This window comes from Astatotilapia calliptera, chromosome 23, assembly GCF_900246225.1.
Source record: "Astatotilapia calliptera chromosome 23, fAstCal1.2, whole genome shotgun sequence".
Classification (NCBI taxonomy): domain Eukaryota; kingdom Metazoa; phylum Chordata; class Actinopteri; order Cichliformes; family Cichlidae; genus Astatotilapia; species Astatotilapia calliptera.
Window position 1 is genome coordinate 398,653 of NC_039323.1, and position 20,771 is coordinate 419,423.

At 44.1% G+C, this 20,771-nt stretch overlaps 1 protein-coding gene across 3 annotated transcripts; it reads left to right on the forward strand.

Annotated features, from left to right (window-relative positions):
- The first annotated feature begins 1,902 nt into the window (after positions 1 to 1,902).
- Positions 1,903 to 20,316, forward strand: ccdc50a (coiled-coil domain containing 50a). 3 transcript variants are annotated; one of them, XM_026158610.1, is made up of 12 exons: positions 1,903 to 2,220; positions 4,878 to 4,940; positions 7,114 to 7,243; positions 9,213 to 9,303; positions 9,751 to 9,841; positions 13,331 to 14,248; positions 14,932 to 15,083; positions 15,510 to 15,554; positions 15,754 to 15,891; positions 15,994 to 16,073; positions 16,150 to 16,259; positions 18,313 to 20,316. In XM_026158610.1, exons 1-12 carry the CDS (start codon positions 2,166 to 2,168, stop codon positions 18,330 to 18,332), a joined length of 1,893 nt encoding a protein of 630 aa, XP_026014395.1. In that variant the 5' UTR covers positions 1,903 to 2,165; the 3' UTR covers positions 18,333 to 20,316. The 3 variants fall into 3 exon arrangements, with proteins under 3 accessions (XP_026014395.1, XP_026014396.1, XP_026014397.1); XM_026158611.1 differs by lacking the exon at positions 13,331 to 14,248 and adding an exon at positions 14,619 to 14,678 and having other exon boundaries at positions 1,914 to 2,220; XM_026158612.1 differs by lacking the exon at positions 13,331 to 14,248 and having other exon boundaries at positions 1,915 to 2,220.
- Positions 20,317 to 20,771: the final 455 nt, after the last annotated feature.

The following is a 20,771-nucleotide window of genomic DNA, read 5'->3' on the forward strand; positions in this document are numbered from 1 at the left end:
CTTAAGTGCACCATAACCAGAGACGGGCTCTTCAATCTTGGCTTCAGGACTGCTTTGGAGGTGAAGAAGCATCCATCACTGAGGCAACGCCAAACATCCCACACCTCCCATTTTACCGTATCCTATTCTATGAATCAAGGAAATCACATTTCATACGTCAGCCAGAGGAGCGCACACAGCGTTTGTGCAGGCTAAGGGAAATGAACTGCTTGAACCTGCTAAATTTGGCTGTTATTATAAGAGTCCTTTGAAATGAGACTTGCATACAGGGGGTTTCCACAAGCTCGCTCCTTTAGCCACTCATCTTCTAAATACACAAATAAAGAGACTACAAACACGAAAGCTAAAGAATCAGGAAAGACTGTGCTGAGGGGATCTTCAGGGTCTGTAAATGAAAACCAAATGTACCGATAAAGAACTGAAACTAGGCTACTGAGTCTGCAGGAGGCAGTCACTGTTCACGCCAACTAAATATCATTTGGATGCACTTAAAGACCTTACGATGCATTCGTAACTCTGTAACAGCATAACCCAAGCAGTTTAAGCACTCCTCAGAGCCCCACAGCCTCCAGTCCAGCTTCTGTTCTATTTCATCTTTAACATCAGAGGTCAGGCCTTTGTTGACCTCATTGTATTTCACTGAAAAACTAAACAGTAAAACTGCTTTGCTTAAGCATCACTTAAGGAAGCCGTCTGTGCACGCGACCACAAACAATCCCATTGATTTATCTGCAAATGGACCGCTACCATCGACTTATTTTAGGGATGTTATCTCAATTGGAAGCGGTTGTGGTAGAGCTGAACACCAGAGGGAGCAATTAGATTATCATAATCAAAAGAGCAGCTGCAGTGAGCGTGTATTTTATAGAAGGCATGACGCGTGTAAATGCGGATCCATTCACTCAGTCTGCCTTGACGGTTCCCACACATGAATCGTTGCTCGCGTGCACCGTAGTGATGACCCACGGTTGCTTCGTGGTGAAGACTTTCCGAAGCTGCACATGCAGCACACGTCTACAGCAGCTGAACCTCGAGAAGAGGGCTGCGTCAATTCAAAGCCTCTCGTAAGTCAGCCGCAAGTAGTTAGAAACCAACCGGAAGTGTGTTCACTCACTTTTCAGCTTAAAGCAGACGTTAATAGCAGCAGTGCATTCTTATGTCCCTGAATTTATAAACGGAGCAGTTGTATCATATGCTGCTGACTTGTAATGATCACTATGAAAATATACACTTAAAACTGCAGCACTTTCGTGTACTAATCATGCCAAGTTTAGAAAATCCACAATTATTACTAGCTTATTTTGGTGATGTATTTCAGCTATTTATAATGTAAGGGTTTAAATTCAAATAGTCTCATTTTCCGAAACATAAGTGTATTCTTAGACAATTTTTTACCTCAATGGAGAGCTTCGTTAAACGTTTCTTTTAGTTTAATAATATATTCAATAAATGTTTGGGAAGCTGGCTGATAAAGGTACATTTCAAAAAACCTAAAGTATAAAGCTAAATCTAAATGTTGGCTTTTGCACAGTCAAAGGTTAAAGTTATACTGGCTGGGCTAAGTTCGTAAGCATGTAGGTCTGGTGTAGTCAGTAGCATGGTTCAGTTGTATTTCTTTATTTATTGTGTCACGAATATATAAATATTTTTAATTAATATTTATAAATAAATAAGGGAACTCTTGAACAATCTTCACTTTGATTTTCTTTTCTTTTTATTCGAGTGTGTGTGTGAGTCGCCTTGAGGCGACTGTTGTTGTGATTTGGCGCTATATAAATAAAATTGAATTGAATTAAATTGAATTGATTTATTTTTCCTGCACAAGTCTTGCGAACGCTGGTATTTTATTCTGAAAAATCTAGACAGGAAATATCCTCTTACTCCGTTGGCCGGGTGTAGGAGGGAGGGAGGGACGCTAGCAATCTGACAGGCAGCTAGCTACAGCAGAGTAACAGCCTGGCAATTACAGCGGCGACGTATCAGGAGAGGGTGGTTACCGAAACTAATCAAAGGGTCGTCCAGCACCTGAACCATCAATCGGGTTTATGAGTTAAGGCGATCAATCAGGCTGCCGTTAACCTTCGGAAAAAACGCTGAAGTGTAATTCACCGTCAACGGGTTTTTTTCTTTTCTTTTTCTTGTTTTTACTTATTATCCGTGACAACATGGCTGAATGTAACGTTAGCATCGACCAGAATAAACTACCTGGAGTGAAAGAGGGTAATGTCCACATAACATGTTTCCTGGAAAAATATAAAGCAAGCTAGCTCTTAAACAGCCAGCCTGTTAGGTTAGGATAACTCTAGCGAGGCTAATGTTAACCGAGTAAACGCAGGTGTTTATTTGTTTGTCTCATGCACTACGGCTAATGTGGCTCTTAGCACACGCTGCTAGTGGATGCTAGCACACTTACTGGTCTTTTCAGGCTGGAGTTAGATGGTCAGTCTGGGTGCAGGTGTCATCCAGGCAGGTTTACAGTGGGAAACACCGTTTTATGTGTTGTGTACATGTTGACACAGTGAGAGCCGCCTCATATTAAACACAGTGCTGGGCTGGTGAAATGTGCTGTGTTTACATGACTTGTAACTTTGTCACCTGAGTTGTTTTCCTGTTTTAAGGTATGTGGTCCAGCCAGAGTTTTGAACACAAGCTCTGTTTGAGTTTTGTTTGTTGTTTTGCCCCCGGTCTCATATTCTCTGGTGCCATTTCCTCCTGCTTCTTATGACTGTTCAGAATATGAATCCCACGAGCTCTTTGCCACATAGACACCCAGAACTAGGTCTGCTATTGTTTGTGGATTTGAAAAGCAGAATGGAAACGGGGGTGTTTATATGGAAAAGCATTATGGATGGGATGCTTTGCTGGTGGGAAGCACCTGTTAGTGTGAAGCAGCTGCTGGGCAGGATGTTTGTTATTCTGGTCAGAGAGAGAAGAATCCTGCACTGCTTGTCTAGTCTGCATTGGGAAGGGATGGACTCTACAAAACTGCTGGAAAAGTTAGAAAACAGTAAAAACAACGAGGTGCAGAAATGAACTTGAAATATTTACTTATATTTAGATGTTCTTGTGGTTTATTAAACGCAGAAGTGTCCATCTATTTGCATAGTGCACACATGTTAGACCTATTTTCTATTTCAGGTCCTGAAGTGAATGATGGTGTGAAAACCTAAACCGTGAGTGCAGCTGTAACCCGTCTTTCACTTGTGCTGAATTCTTCTGAAGTCTGTTTAAAAGCAACTGTTAAAGTACTGTTGACGTATAAAGCAGCAGCAGCCACGATACAGTCTCTTTGCTAAGAAGATTAAGCATATGGTTGAGAAAATGCTCGGTGGAGGTGTCATCCTCCTTCAAAGCATCTGTCATTAGCCATCGTGCACAACGAGGCAGTCTGGATGATTTATCAAGTGTGTTTGCCTAATGGTGGTCGATTCCCTCCCAGCGATCTCTACAGTCACACAGTCACAGGCAGTTACTGGTTATTAATATTTCATGTGGATGAAGTAATCTTTGGACTGTAAGCTTAACAGGGGTGAGGAGACAGTGTGAGCTCCACAAACTGATCGACACTGGTGAATATGTATGATGCCAGATTGCTTTTGCTTTGTTGAAGCGATCTGGTGCCAGCTCCACACTTCTGAAGGCTTTTTGTTTGATGAAGCCATGACAGAGTATTCTGTTTATATGATGCTATGGTAAGTTGCTAAGTAGGGGGAGTTAAGCTACGCTGACAGAACTTTTAAGTCCACATTCATGTTTAGCTGAGGTTGTGAGAAAGGCCTAAAACCGCCTCCTTAGTTCTTCTTAACAGGAAACCGTCTGCTGTTAAAGATCTGGAGCAAACGTGAAGAGACACTAGCTGTGTGCGTCGTTGAGAAGGATCAGGTGGATGTGTCGGGATGACGTTTGGTGCTGGGGGGTTTCGGAGGAAAAAATCCCCACCTACTCCATCAGCCGAAACTGTTGTTTTCAGGATGACTCTTTTGGCAGCACCAGTGATACCGAAACCAAGCCTGGAAAGTTTGCTCTCGGGTTATCTGTAGATATGGAAAATGAGCAGTTCATATTTTTTTCTTTAAGAAAACATTTTTATTCTCTTCCTACAGAGCTGAGATTGTGGCTGGTGGACTTTTAGTCTTTGGCCAGGCCTGAAAACGACAGGAAAAAAGTCCTGCGTCATAAAAACTCAGCTTAGATAGAAAATTCAGGTTAATCTTACTTTACTTACTGTAGCTTATTTGGCTATACACAAACACGTTTCGTTTTACTGCCTTTGGGATGTGTTTTCTGCTAGATGAGCAACTAAATGTTGCCTTTTGAATTGCACTTTAGGGCAGCAACAAAACGTTTTCTCACTTCTTCTCACCTTAAAATAACTTGTCAAGATAAAAAACCCTGAGCGCTTTTTTAGTCTGAGTGCAGAGCGCTTCCTCTTTCACTTTCAGTTCATCTCAGATCCAAAAACAAATTCCAGAAGGTCAGACAGGATCTAAAATCACTTTGTGTAGCTAAGAATGATGTGCTCATTGTGCAGCGAGGCACTCTGCTCAGCTTATCAGATTAAAAACAGTTTTAGGAGTAGTTTCTCAGTATCGTGACACATTTGATTCCCTGTTGGTGGAATCCTGACACTTTGCCTTCCGTCATGACTTTAAATTCATTTTTATTGATTAAGCACATGAGGGAAGACGTGCCAGATGTTAAACGGGGAAACCGTGAGAAGTCTGATTCAAATTGACGTCTCTTCTTCCTCAAGCTTGTGTTTAACTGGGAGCATAGCTCTGTGTTTGAATACATGGGGCTGTTTGAATGATTGTAACGTTTGCTACACTTTCCAGCACTCGTTTTTAAATGAAGCCTGTTTTTCTTCCTTTCTTTAGTGTGCCGAGACTTTGCCGTGCTGGAGGACCACTCCCTGGCCTATAACCTCCAGGAACAAGAAAGTAAGCATCTACACATTAGTCATGTTTGGGGTTTTTCTTCATCCTAAGGCAGTGGTTCTCATTCATTCTCACATTCAGCTTGACTCTTGATAAAATGAGTTTCTACTCCTGAGGAGTGTCACGGGTAAAACAAGCGTTTGACAAACAGTGCTGCCTTCTCCCTCCTTCAGACGTTTGCTTTCCCTGACTGTGTTCAGGCAGACGAAAGTGTGGCTGCGTTATTCACGTGACAGAAATCCAAGTTTATACAGAGAGGTCTGTATGTGGAGAGTCTGTTTAAACACTTGGTGCCATTTATTATTGCACTGTTTTCTGCATTGGGATTTTTCTGTAACTGCAGATTGTTTCTTTCCTAAATCATTTGGTATCACTTTGCTAAAAATCAAGCTTTGAATTATGTTTTATTTGTAGCAGTAAAAGCATGCATGCAGCCCACGATGCTCCACTTTGCTATTTGCAGGGCAGAGCGCGGCGTCAGTGGCTGCAGTCTGATTAAGCCCGTATAAACCCTGGTACACAATTAGTCGAGCCATGTTGCGGGACGCCACAAAGCTCTGCATCAGAGCAGTGAGGTGGCTTTTTTGTGTGCAGCAGCTGTAGCACAGAAAGCTCTGATTGTAGAGCTGAACACACTGCATCTGTGTCTCCTTTTACGCTAGCTGGTACTTTAATGTGAGCACATATGCAGGTAATTAGAGTCATTATAGAGGGCTCCGTTCCCTCGCATCAAGATAAGTTGTTGAAATCTCACATCAACATCTTTTTCAGGTTCTTTCCGTGCATCAGAGACGGGCTGCTGCTGTATTATTATCGAGTCTGGTGAACCTCTGCACTAAGTTTAGAGTGTGAACCGAGAGAACGCGCTGCTGTAGAGGACACTAGTTTGTCTTTCCGTTTCCTCCATTGTAAAACCATATAAAGGTAAATTATGCCACGAGCTCTGCTAAATAAGAGGAAGGCAGATGTCATCCAGCCACACTCTCAGTGCAGATTAGCTGTAATGAATGTGATTGTGCCCTTTTAAAGCTGTAGGGATCTACCACCAAGGCTCATTTCCATTTGCTCCTTTGTTGCCACAGTAACTGATCAGGTTTGTGTTGGCAGAGTGTTCTTTCAACTTTGACCCTGGAAGTCAAAAGGGAGGATGCCATTTAATATATTTCAGTAGTTCTCTAAATATGCAGTGCCCCCCCCCCCTGTTTTGTTTTTCTTCATGGATCACATCAGCAGATGGCGTCCAAAAGAAGATTTTAAGCACATTGAGTTTGTGTTCATGTGCAGATACAGCTGGCTTTTGTTCCCATTCAAAATGTTGAGCATGCAGAACAGCAAAGTGTCCAAATGTCACATGGAAACATTTCTGCAAGGCCGTGTCAGCACTTGGCATCTTCCGTTTCTGTGTTTGCTTCTTTTCACCGTGCAGATTTCCACTCGTGTCTGTTCTCACAGCTCAGCGTTGTTTCTTTTCCTGAATGGCCCGAGGCCTCTTCAGAGGATGTGTTTTATGAACAGATTTCACAATGTCCATTTTGTTTCCTTGAAAGATGAATCCAGATTGCTGTTGACACGGCAAACATGGCAGTGGATAAATGTCCTTCATTTTACGGTGTGACTTCAGTTATACCTTCAGACTTTTTTTTTTTTTCATGGGCTGTCAGCACATGAAAAATTAATCCCAGCGTCATTCAAGAGAACCCCCCAAAAATCGATGTCAGTCCCTCGACTCTTTATCATGATGGCACAGCTGTGACATGGTTTCCTGTTTCCATCCCACCGATCACAGACACAGACCTTATGGAGCTCCTCGCGTACAAATTGCCAAATGTAATTTTGTCCCGGATCAATAACAAAGTGAACAGAACTGAGCGAGTGAGTGATGCGCTGCTTACAAAGTGCTAGAAGTGCGTCAGCAAGCAGGATTTCTCATCTGTTATGGTCGACTGCATGCCGTCACACAACCTTGGAACGACGCCTCAGCCGCCAACATTCATTCCTCAGCGACTGAGAGCGCAGTCTGTTGAATAGCAGAGGCTGAAACGGCCGCGGCGTTTCTCTTGTCCTCAGACGCTGACGTGTAGACCTGCAAATAACCTCTGCTGCTGCTAACATTTATGTTATCTCACTGATAGTCAAGCCTGTGTGTGTGTGTGTGTCTCTGTGTGTGTGTCAACAGTTGAGAGCCACTTGGCCTCCAATGTCTATAAGAGCCGTCTGGTGCAGAACGACCTGCAGGTGGCCAAGAAGCTCCAAGAGGAGGAGGATGAGAGGGCCAAGATCAAGACTCAGAAAGAGAACGTTGCCATGTAGGTGTCCCTCACACGTCAGCCTCATACACACCTGTTAAATGTAAGAAGAGCAGGAATTCCTGGAGATGTGGCTGATGGCTCAGATAAAGTCCAAATCAATAATGCCATGGAGCACATTTATTCATTGAGCTTTGTGCTAATGAAAAGTCATACTAGAGTCAGCAGTTGCATAAAAGCATGCGCCTGGTTATAGTTGTGCATATGAGCAACATTTGTCCAAGTAGAAAAATAAGGATCTGCTGGTTGGATGTTTGGTTTTTGAAATGAAGCACTCGATGCACCTCGAGGACTTTTAAAGCCATCAGATTACTCAGCAGTACTCGCTGTGAGCGTTATTAGTTACTTTGATGATGGCATCTGTTTCCAATTAGTCTAATCTCATGTAATTACTCCCAAACCCCGTCCTCGGACAGATTTGTGCTTCAGCAGCGAGGTCAGCCAGCGCAGCGCTCTAGGTGACTCCTGCTGAGTGATTGTTCAGAGTAGGTTTAACACTGTTATTGTTATAAATAGAAGATCCTGTCATTCAGTATGCTTTCAATCTTGTTTTTGCCAAGGAGCAATCATGAGGTTTGGAGCTGGTTCTGCTGACCAGCTGGTTTTCAGATTATTTAAGAGCAGATGTTGCTGAGCCATGCGTCAATTAGGCGTAGGATGTAACAGACTTCCTAACAGGTCTGTGCTAAAGACATGTTATATCTGTGTTAGGAGACTCATAGACTCAAGCTAACCTACAAAATGCTTTCAGTCTTTATCCTGCTTTAGAAACATGCAGAAACAAACGGCATAAGCAGATCTTCTTCAGTTGTTATGGAGTCTGTGTGGTGTCTTTGTCACCGCTGATGTATAATTATATTCCCCGAGGGGTTTGGGTTGCTTCCAACTGCATGTCCAAAGCAATGCAGCGTGTACACTTACTAACCACAGTGGCCTGATGCAGAAACATAAATCTGGCTCCGCTGAACATAGCAGAGAGCTCTGTTGTCTCTGTTTCAGCCCAAAGCAGCAGTTGCATCCCAAGTGTGCAAAAAGGCACTTGGAGTCTTTCTGTGCTCTGCAGTTTTAATCAACATAAAAGCGCTGACTCGCCGAACCCACTTATTTTAAACACACATAAACATGCAGGGCTCGAGTAGAGGGATTGCACTCCCTGGGTGCCAGATGCCTCACCGACGCATGCAGGCCGGTGCTGCCGGTCTTGTTCCAAGCTCACCGTCTATCCCACACTCGCCACTTAGACACCGGACTAAACAGCATCACTTCTTTCTCAGCACGTACTGTTTCAAGACGCTCAGGTGCAGCAGTTTGTTTACATGTGCCACTTTAATTCATCCTAAGCCGTTAACCACTCGGGTCAAATCCAGGTACGGCGTGGGTTGTATAAGCTCCTCCTTCTGTTAGTAAGATTTCACACTCAGGTGCGTCTGCACACACTGTAAGGATTTTCACACACCAGCCCTGCAGGCAGATGGTGTTTTTAACTAAATCGTGCAGCTTCAAAGATGAGCGTGAGCCAAGGCGCTAGTGAGATCAACCCTGCAGTGAGCTAAGATCCTCCTGCTCCTGCCTGAGGCGCGCTGACCATCATTCACAACATGCTGGATGACTTCAAAGCTGAGGGTTCGGGTGTTGACTCCCCTTATGAAACAGAATTACTGAAAACTGTAAGTGACAAAAAAGTGCATCATTTTCACAGTGTTGAAGTCAGTGAGGCTTTTAAACCTTTATATACACAACAATCTAACGTGTGTAGTACCAGAGCCGGTTTCAGCACCACTGTGTGAGTTTGTCATCAGAATAATTGAGACTTGAAAAGTGTAATAAGGCTTATTTAACAAATGTGTCAGTGTAAATATGCATCTTTAAGCAAAGCTGTGAATTTAAAAATGTCCTTCCATTACATCCCTGCTGTAACATTTTCCCGCTTCTTCTCTTCGTACATGCTTGCAACACATGTGAACCCCAGCGAGCAGCAAGATAACGAGATCGCCCAGGAGATTCAGGAGGAACTGGTCCGACAGGCAGAGCGACAGCGACAGCAAGAAGAGAAAGATGCGGTAGGAAGTGGACCTGAGGCAGTGCTGCTTGTTTCTACCCCTCAGTTGTTTCTAGTCTTCCTGTTTTGGGCGGGTCATTCTTTTCCAATCATTGCGCCTTTGTTTCCACTTTTATTTAATTTTATTTTATTTTTAAGTAATTGGGACCTTTTTTTTTTTTCTTTTTTTTTTTAAACATTACAATGACATTGTTGATAAATGGGAAAGCTGAGAAATCCTAGATTCTGTTTCCCAATCAGCAACACTGTTTGTGTTAGATTAGTCAGAGTGAGCTAACTTGGGTCAGATCGCCTCCTACGTGCTCCATAAGGTGTACGAAGCATGTGCTAATTGGCCTGAGAAGCGAGCTACTGTACGTGCACCCAAAGAAATATGACCTTTGTCTAAGTGGGACATTTCTATATTGATGCGGGACGACGTGCTTACTGTTGCGTTGTTTTGTTGCAGGCCATCGCTCGTAAGCTGCAGGAGAAGGAGATGAAAGAGGACAGGAGGAGACATAAGCAGCTGGAAACGCGCTTTGATGAAGATCATGGAGGTGAGGAGAGCACCGCTGACTTATGTAAATGCCTCATTTATGTTGACTTATGGCTGTCGGAGCAAAGCTAGTTTTCTATCTGTAAAACGGCTGACCGTTGTATGAGCGGCCCTTTGGCGACAGTGGGAAGGAAAAACTCCCTTTGAACAGGAAGAAACCTCCAACAGAACCAGGCTCAGGGAGGGGCGGGGCCATCTGCTGTGATTGGTTGGGGTGAGAGAAGGAAGACAGGATAAAGACATGCTGTGGAAGAGAGACAGAGATTAATAGCAGATATGATTCAATGCATCATGGGAATCCCCGGCAGCCTACGTCTATTGCAGCATAACTAAGGGAGGATTCAGGGTCACCTGGTCCAGCCCTAACTATATGCTTTAGCAAAAAGGAAAGTTTGAAGCCTAATCTTGAAAGTAGAGATAGTGTCTGTCTCCTGAATCCAAACTGGAAGCTGGTTCCACAGAAGAGGGGCCTGAAAACTGAAGGCTCTGCCTCCCATTCTACTTTTAAATACTCTAGGAACAACAAGTAGGCCTGCAGAGCGAGAGCGAAGTGCTCTAATAGGGTGATATGGTACTACAAGGTCATTAAGATAAGATGGGGCCTGATTATTTAAGACCTTGTATGTGAGGAGCAGGATTTTGAATTCTGGATTTAACAGGAAGCCAAAACAGGAGAAATCTGCTCTCTCTTTCTAGTCCCTGTCAGGACTCTTGCTGCAGCATTTTGGATTAGCTGAAGGCTTTTCAGGGAGTTTTTAGGACTTCCTGATAATAATGAATTACAGTCGTCCAGCCTGGAAGTAATAAATGCATGAACTAGTTTTTCAGCGTCACTCTGAGACAGGATATTTCTAACTTTAGAGATGTTGCACAAATGGAAGAAAGCAGTCTTACATATTTGTTTAATATGTGCGTTGAAGGACATGTCCTGGTCAAAAATGACTCCAAGGTTCCTCACAGCGTTACTGGAGGCCAAGGTAATGCCATCCAGAGTAAGAATCTGGTTAGATACCATATTTCTAAGCTTTTCAGGGCCGAGTACAATAACCTCAGTTTGATCTGAATTAAGAAGCAGAAAGTTAGCGGCCATCCAGGTCTTTATGTCTTTAAGACATTCCTGCAGTTTAACTCATTGGTGTGTGTTATCTGGCTTCATGGACAGATAGAGCTGGGTGTCATCTGCATAGCAGTGTAAATGTATGCTATGTCTTCTAATGATGCTGCCTAAGGGAAGCATGTATAATGTAAACAGAATTGGTCCTAGCACTGAACCCTGTGGAACTCCATAATTAACCTCAGTGTGTGAAGAGGACTCTCCATTTACATGCACAAACTGGAGTCTATGAGATAGATATGATACAAACCACTGCAGTGCAGTACCTGTAATACCTACAGCATGTTCTAATCGCTCTAATAGGATATTATGGTCGACAGTATCGAACGTTGCACTGAGGTCTAGCAGGACAAGCACAGAGATGAGTCCACTGTCAGAGGCCATAAGAAGATCATTTGTAACCTTCACTAAAGCTGTTTCTGTGCTGTGATGAGCTCTGAAACCTGACTGAAACTCTTCAAATAAGCCTCTGCAGATGATCTGTTAGCTGTTTGACAACTACTCTTTCAAGGATTAAAGAATAATTCTCACAGCTTTTCACAGAAGAATATAAAGTCATGAGTAAGGCCACGGGAGGTGATCGGTCTCTGTTTCTGTGCCGGATTTGGTTTTGTCTCCAGCTTTGAGTGCGGTGGGCGTGTCTCTAACACTCATGGCGATTGTTGCTGACTTGAAGATTGTGGAATGCATTTATAAGCACATAATTAACCCTGAAGGAAGGCTTGCGTGTTCCTGCAGAGAAATAACTCGTCCTTTTACTCCCAGTGCAGAGCGCTGATTGAGCCTTTTGTACCAGAGTTGGCATTTAGTGAATTAGGAGCAATTTTAGATTTACTTCTGATGTATTTAAAAAAACAACAACATGTTTTTAGTGTTTTTTGGGGCTTCTAAAACGTGTTAGCAGCTCAGTGTCACAATTTTATGTTTCATGTTGAAAAATTGAAGCTTTGCTGCAAGTCCTAATCCAAAATGTCATCACGATTGCTTCTGTACCTGAAGCGCTGCGGCCGTTTCTTATTGCGTCTTGTTGAGGCATGAGTGCGGTCGCAGGTCTTGAACCACAGTTGTGAGTGTGAGTGTGGGAGGAAGTAAATTTCCTGTTCCTAATAAAAGCTCAGCTTTTCTCTCTGCAGCTGCTAAATCTAATGTGACATGCTGACTACCAGCTTTGCCATTTCAACCCTTTTGGGTGTTTTGTTTCTGAGATTGACTCAGAACACTAAACCTCTACAGTGGTGTCGCTCCCACACAGGAAGCACAGAGGAAAATCTCTTTTTTTCCTTTTAGTCAACAGAAGAAAAATCAGTCTGGTTTTCTAGCAATTTGGTGCTCTGCAAAAATTCAACACACACACAGTTTCTACTTAAAGTGCTCGTGAGTGATTTTTATCTTGTGCTTGTTTGTTCATTTAAACTGTCACGGAAGCTGATTTGAATAGTTTCCGTGTTGGTGTTTGTCGGCGCAGACGGGGACGGGCGAGCCTCTCGCTGTCAGTCCACCTGCTTGTTCTCTGTATCGACTGCAGACTGTGAGAACTTATGTAACTGCTCACCTGTAACGTCACCACTGGGCGTTTGCACCTGTGACTGTGATGATGTCACAGTCTCTCTCTCTGACGTACAAAAACATGTCGCTTCCCGTCACTGAACAGCTGTCAGGGTAGAATAAAAGGTTAAAAATAGGAGAATATTTTATTTTTTTAAAGTGAGACGAGGTGAGCAAACAGCGAATGCCCGTGGGCGTCTGAGCAGGTGTCAGGCTCTGCTCGTACCTCCCTGCTGCTGGTTGGATAACTGGAATGCCATTGCACTGACTGGCAGTGCGGCGAGGACTGGCCTGAGCTTTGTTCCTCGCTGTGCGTTTCCTTTCATTTGTATTCATTCAAACATTTCTCAGCCACATGTCGACTCCCAACAAACAGGTTTCCTTAAAGGTGAAGTGCTCAGATCAACAGTTTGCTCTGTTGGTGTGTCTGCAGCGTCTGTATTTACAAAAGCAGTGGCATGTGGAGTGCAATGGAGGAGCAGACCATTTGTAACCATTTAAAAACATCATATACTGGTTGATGTCCCATCATGAGTCCTGAGTGCCTTTATATCCAGTCAGACTGTCTGATAGCGGCTAACACTCGCTGTTGCTGTCTTTGCAACATTTTAATTTTCCAACCGTAACAACTGCCGGGACGTTTTGGGTCATTTAATGTCATCTTCTGCATTTCCTCTTTCTTCTAACCACTGCTCTCCTCACAGGTGCTGTATCTAACCCGGTGCTCACTGTCTTGACTTATATTACACCTGTCTGTTGTTGTTAACTTTCCCTGTTTTCATCAACCACCACCATCATCATCATCGTGCCTTCTCACTCTGCTTTGCTCAGCTGCAAGAAGACCTCTAGACTTGGACAAACCCAGACATCACACACCGACGTCCCCCAGGCGATACGATGCTCCGGTGAGCTCACGTCGAGATTACTCTCCAGATTATAGTTCAACAGAACCTAAAAGGAGCAGACACCCAAAACTGGATGCTGCAGCACCCCGTGGTCGCTCCAGATACCCAGAAGGCTATCTGCTGGGAGAAGGAGGCCGTAGCAGGCACGCAGATCCTTTTCCTGAGCACCTGATGCACAACAGAGGCAAACACGGGGACAGGTATCCAGAGCACGAGCCCTCACAGACTGGCAGAGCCAGGGATTTAGGATACGAGGACACAGAGAGAGTGGTGAGGAGGAAAGAGAGGCCAGCTAGACCACCTCCAGTACAAATTCCTAAAGAGAGGGACAAAACGTGGGTCAGAGAGCAGAACAGGCAGTACGACCGAGACGGAGGCAGAGAACCGGAATATGAGAGGTATACTGCAAGAGACCAGAGGAGGGACAGAGATCGGAGGAGGGACAGAGACCAGGACCTCAGGTGGGGAAGAGCAGAGGGGCGGGACGGAGAAAGATCCAGAGACAGAGGACGAAGTTTGGACAGAGAGCTAGAGGGACACGGACATCGAGATAAAGGAAGACAAAGAGCGAGAACCCGGAGCAGGGAGAGAGGACTCGAAGAGGCCTTTGTGGAGCCAGCACACAGCCGGGACCGGCTGAGGGAAGGGAGGGCTTCCTGGGAGGGGGAAGAGGAGGATTTTGAGAGGACCAGGGGACGGCACCGTGTCCAGTCCAGCCCCAATGAGCTGTTTGGAGATCATAGGGGCGATGAAGGCAGAGGAGACAGCAGGGAGTTCTGGGACCTCCAGCAGGGGGAGGGTCGTGGCAGGGAACGCAGTCATAGTCAACCCAGCGGAGAGACAGGTATCACCCCGAGCTCCCTCTGGGCTCTGCGGGGGGGCTGTGTGGTGTGCTAAACCTTTCTGTGGCAGTCTGAGGTGGTGGGTCAGTCTAACAGCGATCGCTAACACACACGTTAGATTCACTGTTTTCAGGATCAGCGATCTTGTGATTTCAGGTTTGAGGCCAATGATTTATTTCGCCTAGTGTGGAGTTTTCTTGTCTCTGTGCTTGGAGTGAGGCGTGTGCTGTGTGCTTTCTTATGGCTTGATGAGCTTTGTAAGCTCAAATGTTTCCTTGATAAAGGGCTTCAGAGCTGGTTGTGTGTTCTTGTCAATTGAACAAGCTAAACTTTACCATTTCATGGTTTTAACTGATCTGAGATCTGCCACAGGTTTAAATGACCCAAACACAGCGAACAACACCAGTGGAGATGCACTGCAGCCCTTTAAAGGTGCATTGGCTTTGATCAAACTGCTGCTGAATGTATTTTTGTGTGAATGTGGCATCAAATTATTGATCATTCAACAGACAAATGATTTTGATCCATAAATCATTTTAATTTATCAAGAAAAATGATACAAACTTTACTTTATTCTGTAATTGTGTAAATTGCACCTTTAAGATGAGATTTCCTTTTGCTGAAGCGAATCCTAATAAATAATCATCGCAGCCCTGCTCTGTTAGTCATGATTTGCCTTTTGCAGGTCGTATTGCGCACCGTGGCGGCGGGTCAGTAATGCCAGAGACTGAGTACGGACTGAGTGAGGCCACCAAGGGTTTGACCAAGCTCGATCTGCGCGAGCAAGAGCTGAAGGACCTGGAGGTGGCCAGGAAACTGCAAGAGGAGGAAATTAAGGTCAGGAAGGAAACCAGAAGAGAAGTACGTGTTGTCCATATGTGCACGCACACCGTGACGTACAGGGAACAATCACATTAGCTTATAGTTAGCAAACAGTGTGCGCAAAGAGCAAAGTTAAAGGTCTGTCGGTCTGTGTGTGGTTGAGTTTCTTCTTCTTTGTTTAGAAATCAGTTTTGTAAAGAAATGAAAATGTTTTAATAGCTCTGCCCATAAATGTATTTTTGTTGTGCATTATTTGATTTGACATGATGAAACGTGATTGGCTCCAGAGCAGCCAATGACAGTAAAGCATTTGACTCTGTTATCAAAGCTGTAAAGAACTTGAAGCCTTGATGTCAAAAACCAAACTGAAAGTGTTTTTCTTGTGTGTTTCCAACATCACGTAACATCTGTGTGAGAACGTAACCTTTTCTCTGGTTTCAGGCGAGCCAGATGCACGTGCGTGCAGCCCAAGTGGCACAAGACGAGGTGAGTGTGTGGAAACTCCTCCTCCAACATGGATAAATGTTACGTGCAAAGATGCTCTGCAGCACTGGAGGTGTCGCTTTGGCTGCTTCGTGTGAACCAGGTGTTCTCTGATGACATCTGGGACGCTTGTGTAGAGTTATGTCATGTGACATGTAGGACGTATTCTGGGGTAAATGACCTAGTCGCCTCGCTTTGCCAGGAAATCGCCCGACTGCTGATGGAGCAGGAGAAAAAGGAGTACAGGAAGAATCGCGAATGGGAGAAAGAGAAGGAGCGGGAGAGGCTGGCCATGGAAAGGATGGCAGTGGAGAGGAGGCGGCAAGAGGGAGACTACAGGGTAATTTTCCATGACCGTGCATATTTTTAACATGCGTGCTTTTTCCATATAAGACTGTATTTCCTCTGTGGGACGAGAACCATAATTTCTGTTGGTTTCCAGCCAAACTCCGAGGACGTTGTCCGGCCCAGGACACGAGAGGAGTACGAGTACCAAAGGCAGAAGAACTACAAGCCTCCGAGGTACACGGCTCTCACCAGAAGAAATGTCCAGTCTGTAAAGAAGCAGAAATGTATTAATGTTTTGCACGTGTTTCAGGCCTCCACAGCCGCGCACACATGACTATGAGAATGTCAGTCCTGGCTACGTCTACCCAGATCACCCTGCTGCCCCTCGCGCTCCAGCCAGACCTGATCCAACTTACAGAGGTAAATGAAAACCTAAACAAGGCAGCTGCTGCCCTTTTTCAACACTGTGGTGTTTTTGCACTTTAGTCTGCTTGATGCTAATAGCCGTGTCTCTCCCAGCGTTCCTGGCTGCGTGTGTTCTGCAAAGAAAGAGTTAACTTTGAATCTGCAGATAGAAATACATCAGGCTGTCAGACTCAACACTGGCTCAGAAGTTTAATTAACTAAATATACTAGTAATACTACAGTATTTAACTAAGAAGTTTTTGTTTTTTTATTTGTTTTATTTATATAGCACATTTCAAAACCAGGGGTGTGCCAAAGTGCTTCACAGAATCGATTAAGTGCAGTTACAGATACAAATATACTGACAGGTGGGAGACATAACTATGCAATATACAGTAGGCACAAGCCAAAGGCTGAAGGTTAAACACGATAAGCTTTAATCAGAGCAAAACGATAAAACACAGTGCCATTACGAACACGCAGATATAGGTTGAGATTATTCCAGAGGTAGGGTGCAAGAGAGGCGAATGCTCGGTCACCTCTGGTGTTGAGCCGAGATGTAGGTCACACCAGGAGCATTTGGCCTGCTGATCTAAGCGCTCCCCCGGGGGTGTAAAAGCTGAGGAGATCAGTAAGATAGCTGGGTGTGGTATTATTTATGATTTTAAACGTGAACAATAAGATTTTAAAATCAATGTGATTTTAATGGGAAGCCAGTGCAGGTCAGAAAGAACCGGAGTAATAGACTCAAACCTACCAGTCCCATTTTGAACGACGGCAGAATGGAGACCAGCATAAAGGGAATTACAGTAAACTAATCTGGATGTAACAAAGGCATGGATACGTTTTTCAAGGTGCTTACGTGGTATGTAGGGCTTGGCCTTGGAGATTAGACGTGATTGATAGAAACTGGATTCAACTACCGAGGACACGTGTTTGTCCAGCTTAGAGGAACTGTCCAAGACAACACCCGGGTATCAGAAAGAGTCAGCAAAGGGCCCAAATACATCACTGAGTTCAGCCTGACTATCGACGATTATGATTTCCATCTTCTTATCATTGAGAATGAGGGAATTGCTCAGCAGCCAATTTTTAACTTCATTCATACAATTGAAGAAGTGTTGCAACGATGACGTGACATCCTCAGCCAGTTCAAAATGGATTTGAATGTCATCCACATAAAAGTGGAAAGAAATATTGTATTTTTCAAGGATTCGGCCCAAGGATAACAAGTATTAAGAGAACAGCATAGGACCCAGTACAGACCCCAGGGGGACACCAGAGGTGACCGGGGCAATGGAGGAGGAGCAGGTACCCATGGTGACAGAAAAGGACCTTTCTGATAGGATTTAAACCAGCTAAGGGCACTGCCCGTGATGCCCACCTTAAGCCTCATTAAAAGGACATTATGGTCCACCAAATCAAAAGCAGAGGACAAATCGAGCAAAGCTAAGACCACAGGGCGCCCCGAGTCAGCGATTGAGAGAAGATCATTAAAGACTAGCAGTAATGCAGTTTCCGTGCTAAAGCTTAGACCCGACTGTATTTTCCCCGATGTTGTTTGCATCCAAATAAGCTTGAAGTTGGGAATGAACAAACAAAAAGTTTACTTGATTACTTTGGTCATTTATCAGTAGGAAAAAAACCAGTTAAAAGTCTAAAGTTTACATTTTTCATTGCTGTCCAGATGTCCAGTCTTCTGGTCCCCAGGCCTCATCTTTGACATCATCAATGTTAAAATGAACATCTTCATTTCTTTCAAGTGGTTTGTTTTGGCCAAATGTCTAAATAGGAACGTCTCCCTTTATTTTCTTAGCACTGCCTACATGAACACGTGAGAGTGCTGAAGGCGTTTAGTTCGACCAGAGCTGGTTTCTCGTCACTCAGATTAATAAACTCCTGAACGCTACCTTGGAAAACTTGAGTTCATAAACACTGCAGCATAAATTGCACTGCAGCAGGGCCACGATTAGTCAACTAGTCACGATTACGTCGACTATCAATCGTTTGTGGCAGCGCTACACTGCAGTATATGGAGCTCATTTTCTGTCTCTTCCATCTTTTTCAGGTGCCCATCACAAGCGGTGACTCAGGCTCTCGCCCGTGCGCACACATGCTGTCAGTCCTCCTGTGTGTGTGTGTTTATCTTTTATTTTCACCCATTCACACTCTGTTGGCCAGAATCCTTCGGACAGTCATGAGTTGGCAGTGGGATTTTTTTTTTTTTTTTTTTAATATCCTCCAAAGTTGAGGAAGTGGATGTGTGAGTGCTAGAAATACTCATCTTTTTTTTAATGATCTGTAAAATGTGATTGCATATTTCTTTGAACTGATGTGACATTAAGCCTAGCCAAAAGAAATCTCCCATGATTCTTTGCTGTGTAAATGAAGGAACTGCCCCCCTGCTGTGGTCATTGTGTGCCATCAAAGGGCTTAAAGCCTCTGCTGGATGTAACAGTTCCTCGAGACTCTTCATGGGACATGCCTGTCTGGTCCACTGTGGCTGTTACAGTGTCTTAGATACCAACGTGGCAGCTTCTTTGTTACAGCGTGCTGCGCCTCTGTTCTCGCCGTGCTGTGCAGCGAGGCCCTGTGAGGGCTGCCCATGTGCCACACAGCCTTTGACTCTGAAGGGGATGCATTATATTTTGTTTTATTTGCTGTAATTATAAAACAAAGCCTTGATTTCGGTGCTGGTAGCTCTGGCTTTCATATGTTTCCCACCTTGTTCCAGCGCAGAAGAGGTGGAGCTTAGCGGCGATCCGTGGACATCGATCAGCTCGATGTGTTTGCGGTTTTTTTGCTTGTGAGGGGAACTTTTTTTTTTTTCCACTTAACCCTGTCTTTCTTAAACTGTAGTGGTATGACTGTATATGACTCACTGTTTCTATGTGCATGCTTACTGAGAGTGTACAGATGTGTACATGCATCTCAGCTCTGTATCAATATTAACTGGCTCCCTCTTTATTATCAGAAAGGGCTAAAGCTGCAAACAGCCAATAATAATCTCTCTGTAGAAACTAAATATGTGCTCACATATACTGCTGTACAGTATTTCAGTCTTCTGCCAATATTTCATATGAGCTTGTCATTTCCAGCTGGCCCATAAAAGAACCAGTACCAAATGAAATGCATGTGTTGCCTGTGTCAAACCTGAGTTCATGCTCAGACGCTGTGTGTAAATCTGCGTTCTTGTTTTTTACATTCGACCAAATCATGTGGAAACTGTTCGGTTCTCCCTCCATGAAACTTGTATCCTGCTCGTTGTCTTTATTGAGAAAGGGAGCTTTATATTTATTTTTGTAAATTTCTTTTTTCCTCACATTGTTTCCTCAGTTTTCATTGGCCAAGCTTCCCCGCTGTCACTTCCAGGACTGTCCGGTCTCATACTTCCTGCTTGCAGAAAGGAGAAATTCTAGTGTTTTGTTTTATATTTCTTCAGGTCCTGATATTTTTGGCTATGAGAGGAAAAAACGGATAATGAAGAGCACATTGCTGAAATGTTTGTGATTGCCACACAATGACTCACTCATTGAGCATTTGGTGCTGCGTAGTTTTTGCTTTGTAATAAATGTTGCTGAAATTATAAATCTGCGTGGAGAACAAGCCCCTGTGCTGTACGCAGAAACTCTTCTCTCGTAGTGCGTTGAACAAACATGCAACTGTCATTGAACTACAGTGTGTGCTACTTGCTGTTGACAGAATGAGATGTGCCATATACGTGTTGTTTTTCAGGGACTTTACAAATTGGAGCGATTAAAAGTTGTGGTTGTAGCGGAGCTAGCGCACCCACTGTGGTGGGTCTCCCTAATTTATTCTTTGATGAGAACGCCACCTAGTGGACGTGCTTCCAGTTGGTGAGGGTACAGATCACAGTGATGTGTATTTGTGTATGTTGTGCTTCAGATATGACTTTACTTTCATGTGTTGTCTGTTTTCTTTGATTTAGGGCTTTATGCAATCTACCAATCATGAATCAACATGTTGGACTTTTAAAGTAAAATGAATTTAAGTTGCTTTTACTTGTAGCATCTCAAAATGTAATAAATTGCATCAGCATTTACACCATGAATACAACGTGTTTGTGAAGCTGTAGGCCACTCAGCACATCTCACCTGACATGCCCGCTTCATCCCACAGCTTTAGTTGATAAGAATACAGGGGGGGGGGGGGGGTTAGTGTTAAAGGTCACATTAGTTTATTGGTCAAGATATTCAGTGACCTTAGTTTCACTCCTCTGCTCATGACGACCTGCAGTCACCCCCTCTGGGGCCCGCTTGATGTGGGAGAACCCGTAATGCAGAACGTTTGAAGCCTTCAGTGACCTCTGACCCTGGCACATGTAACCACAGAGTTACCTGTAGTACAGGTTTTGAGTTTCCAAAGGCAGAAACTGCTCAAAGCCTCTGGGTTTGAGTCCTCTTGAAAACCTTAGACTTCAAGAAACTACACCTACTACTTAAAAGTCAGTTTGAACTGAGACTGTTCGTATCACTCCTCCTCTTCAGTTTTTAGTGTCACTTAGGT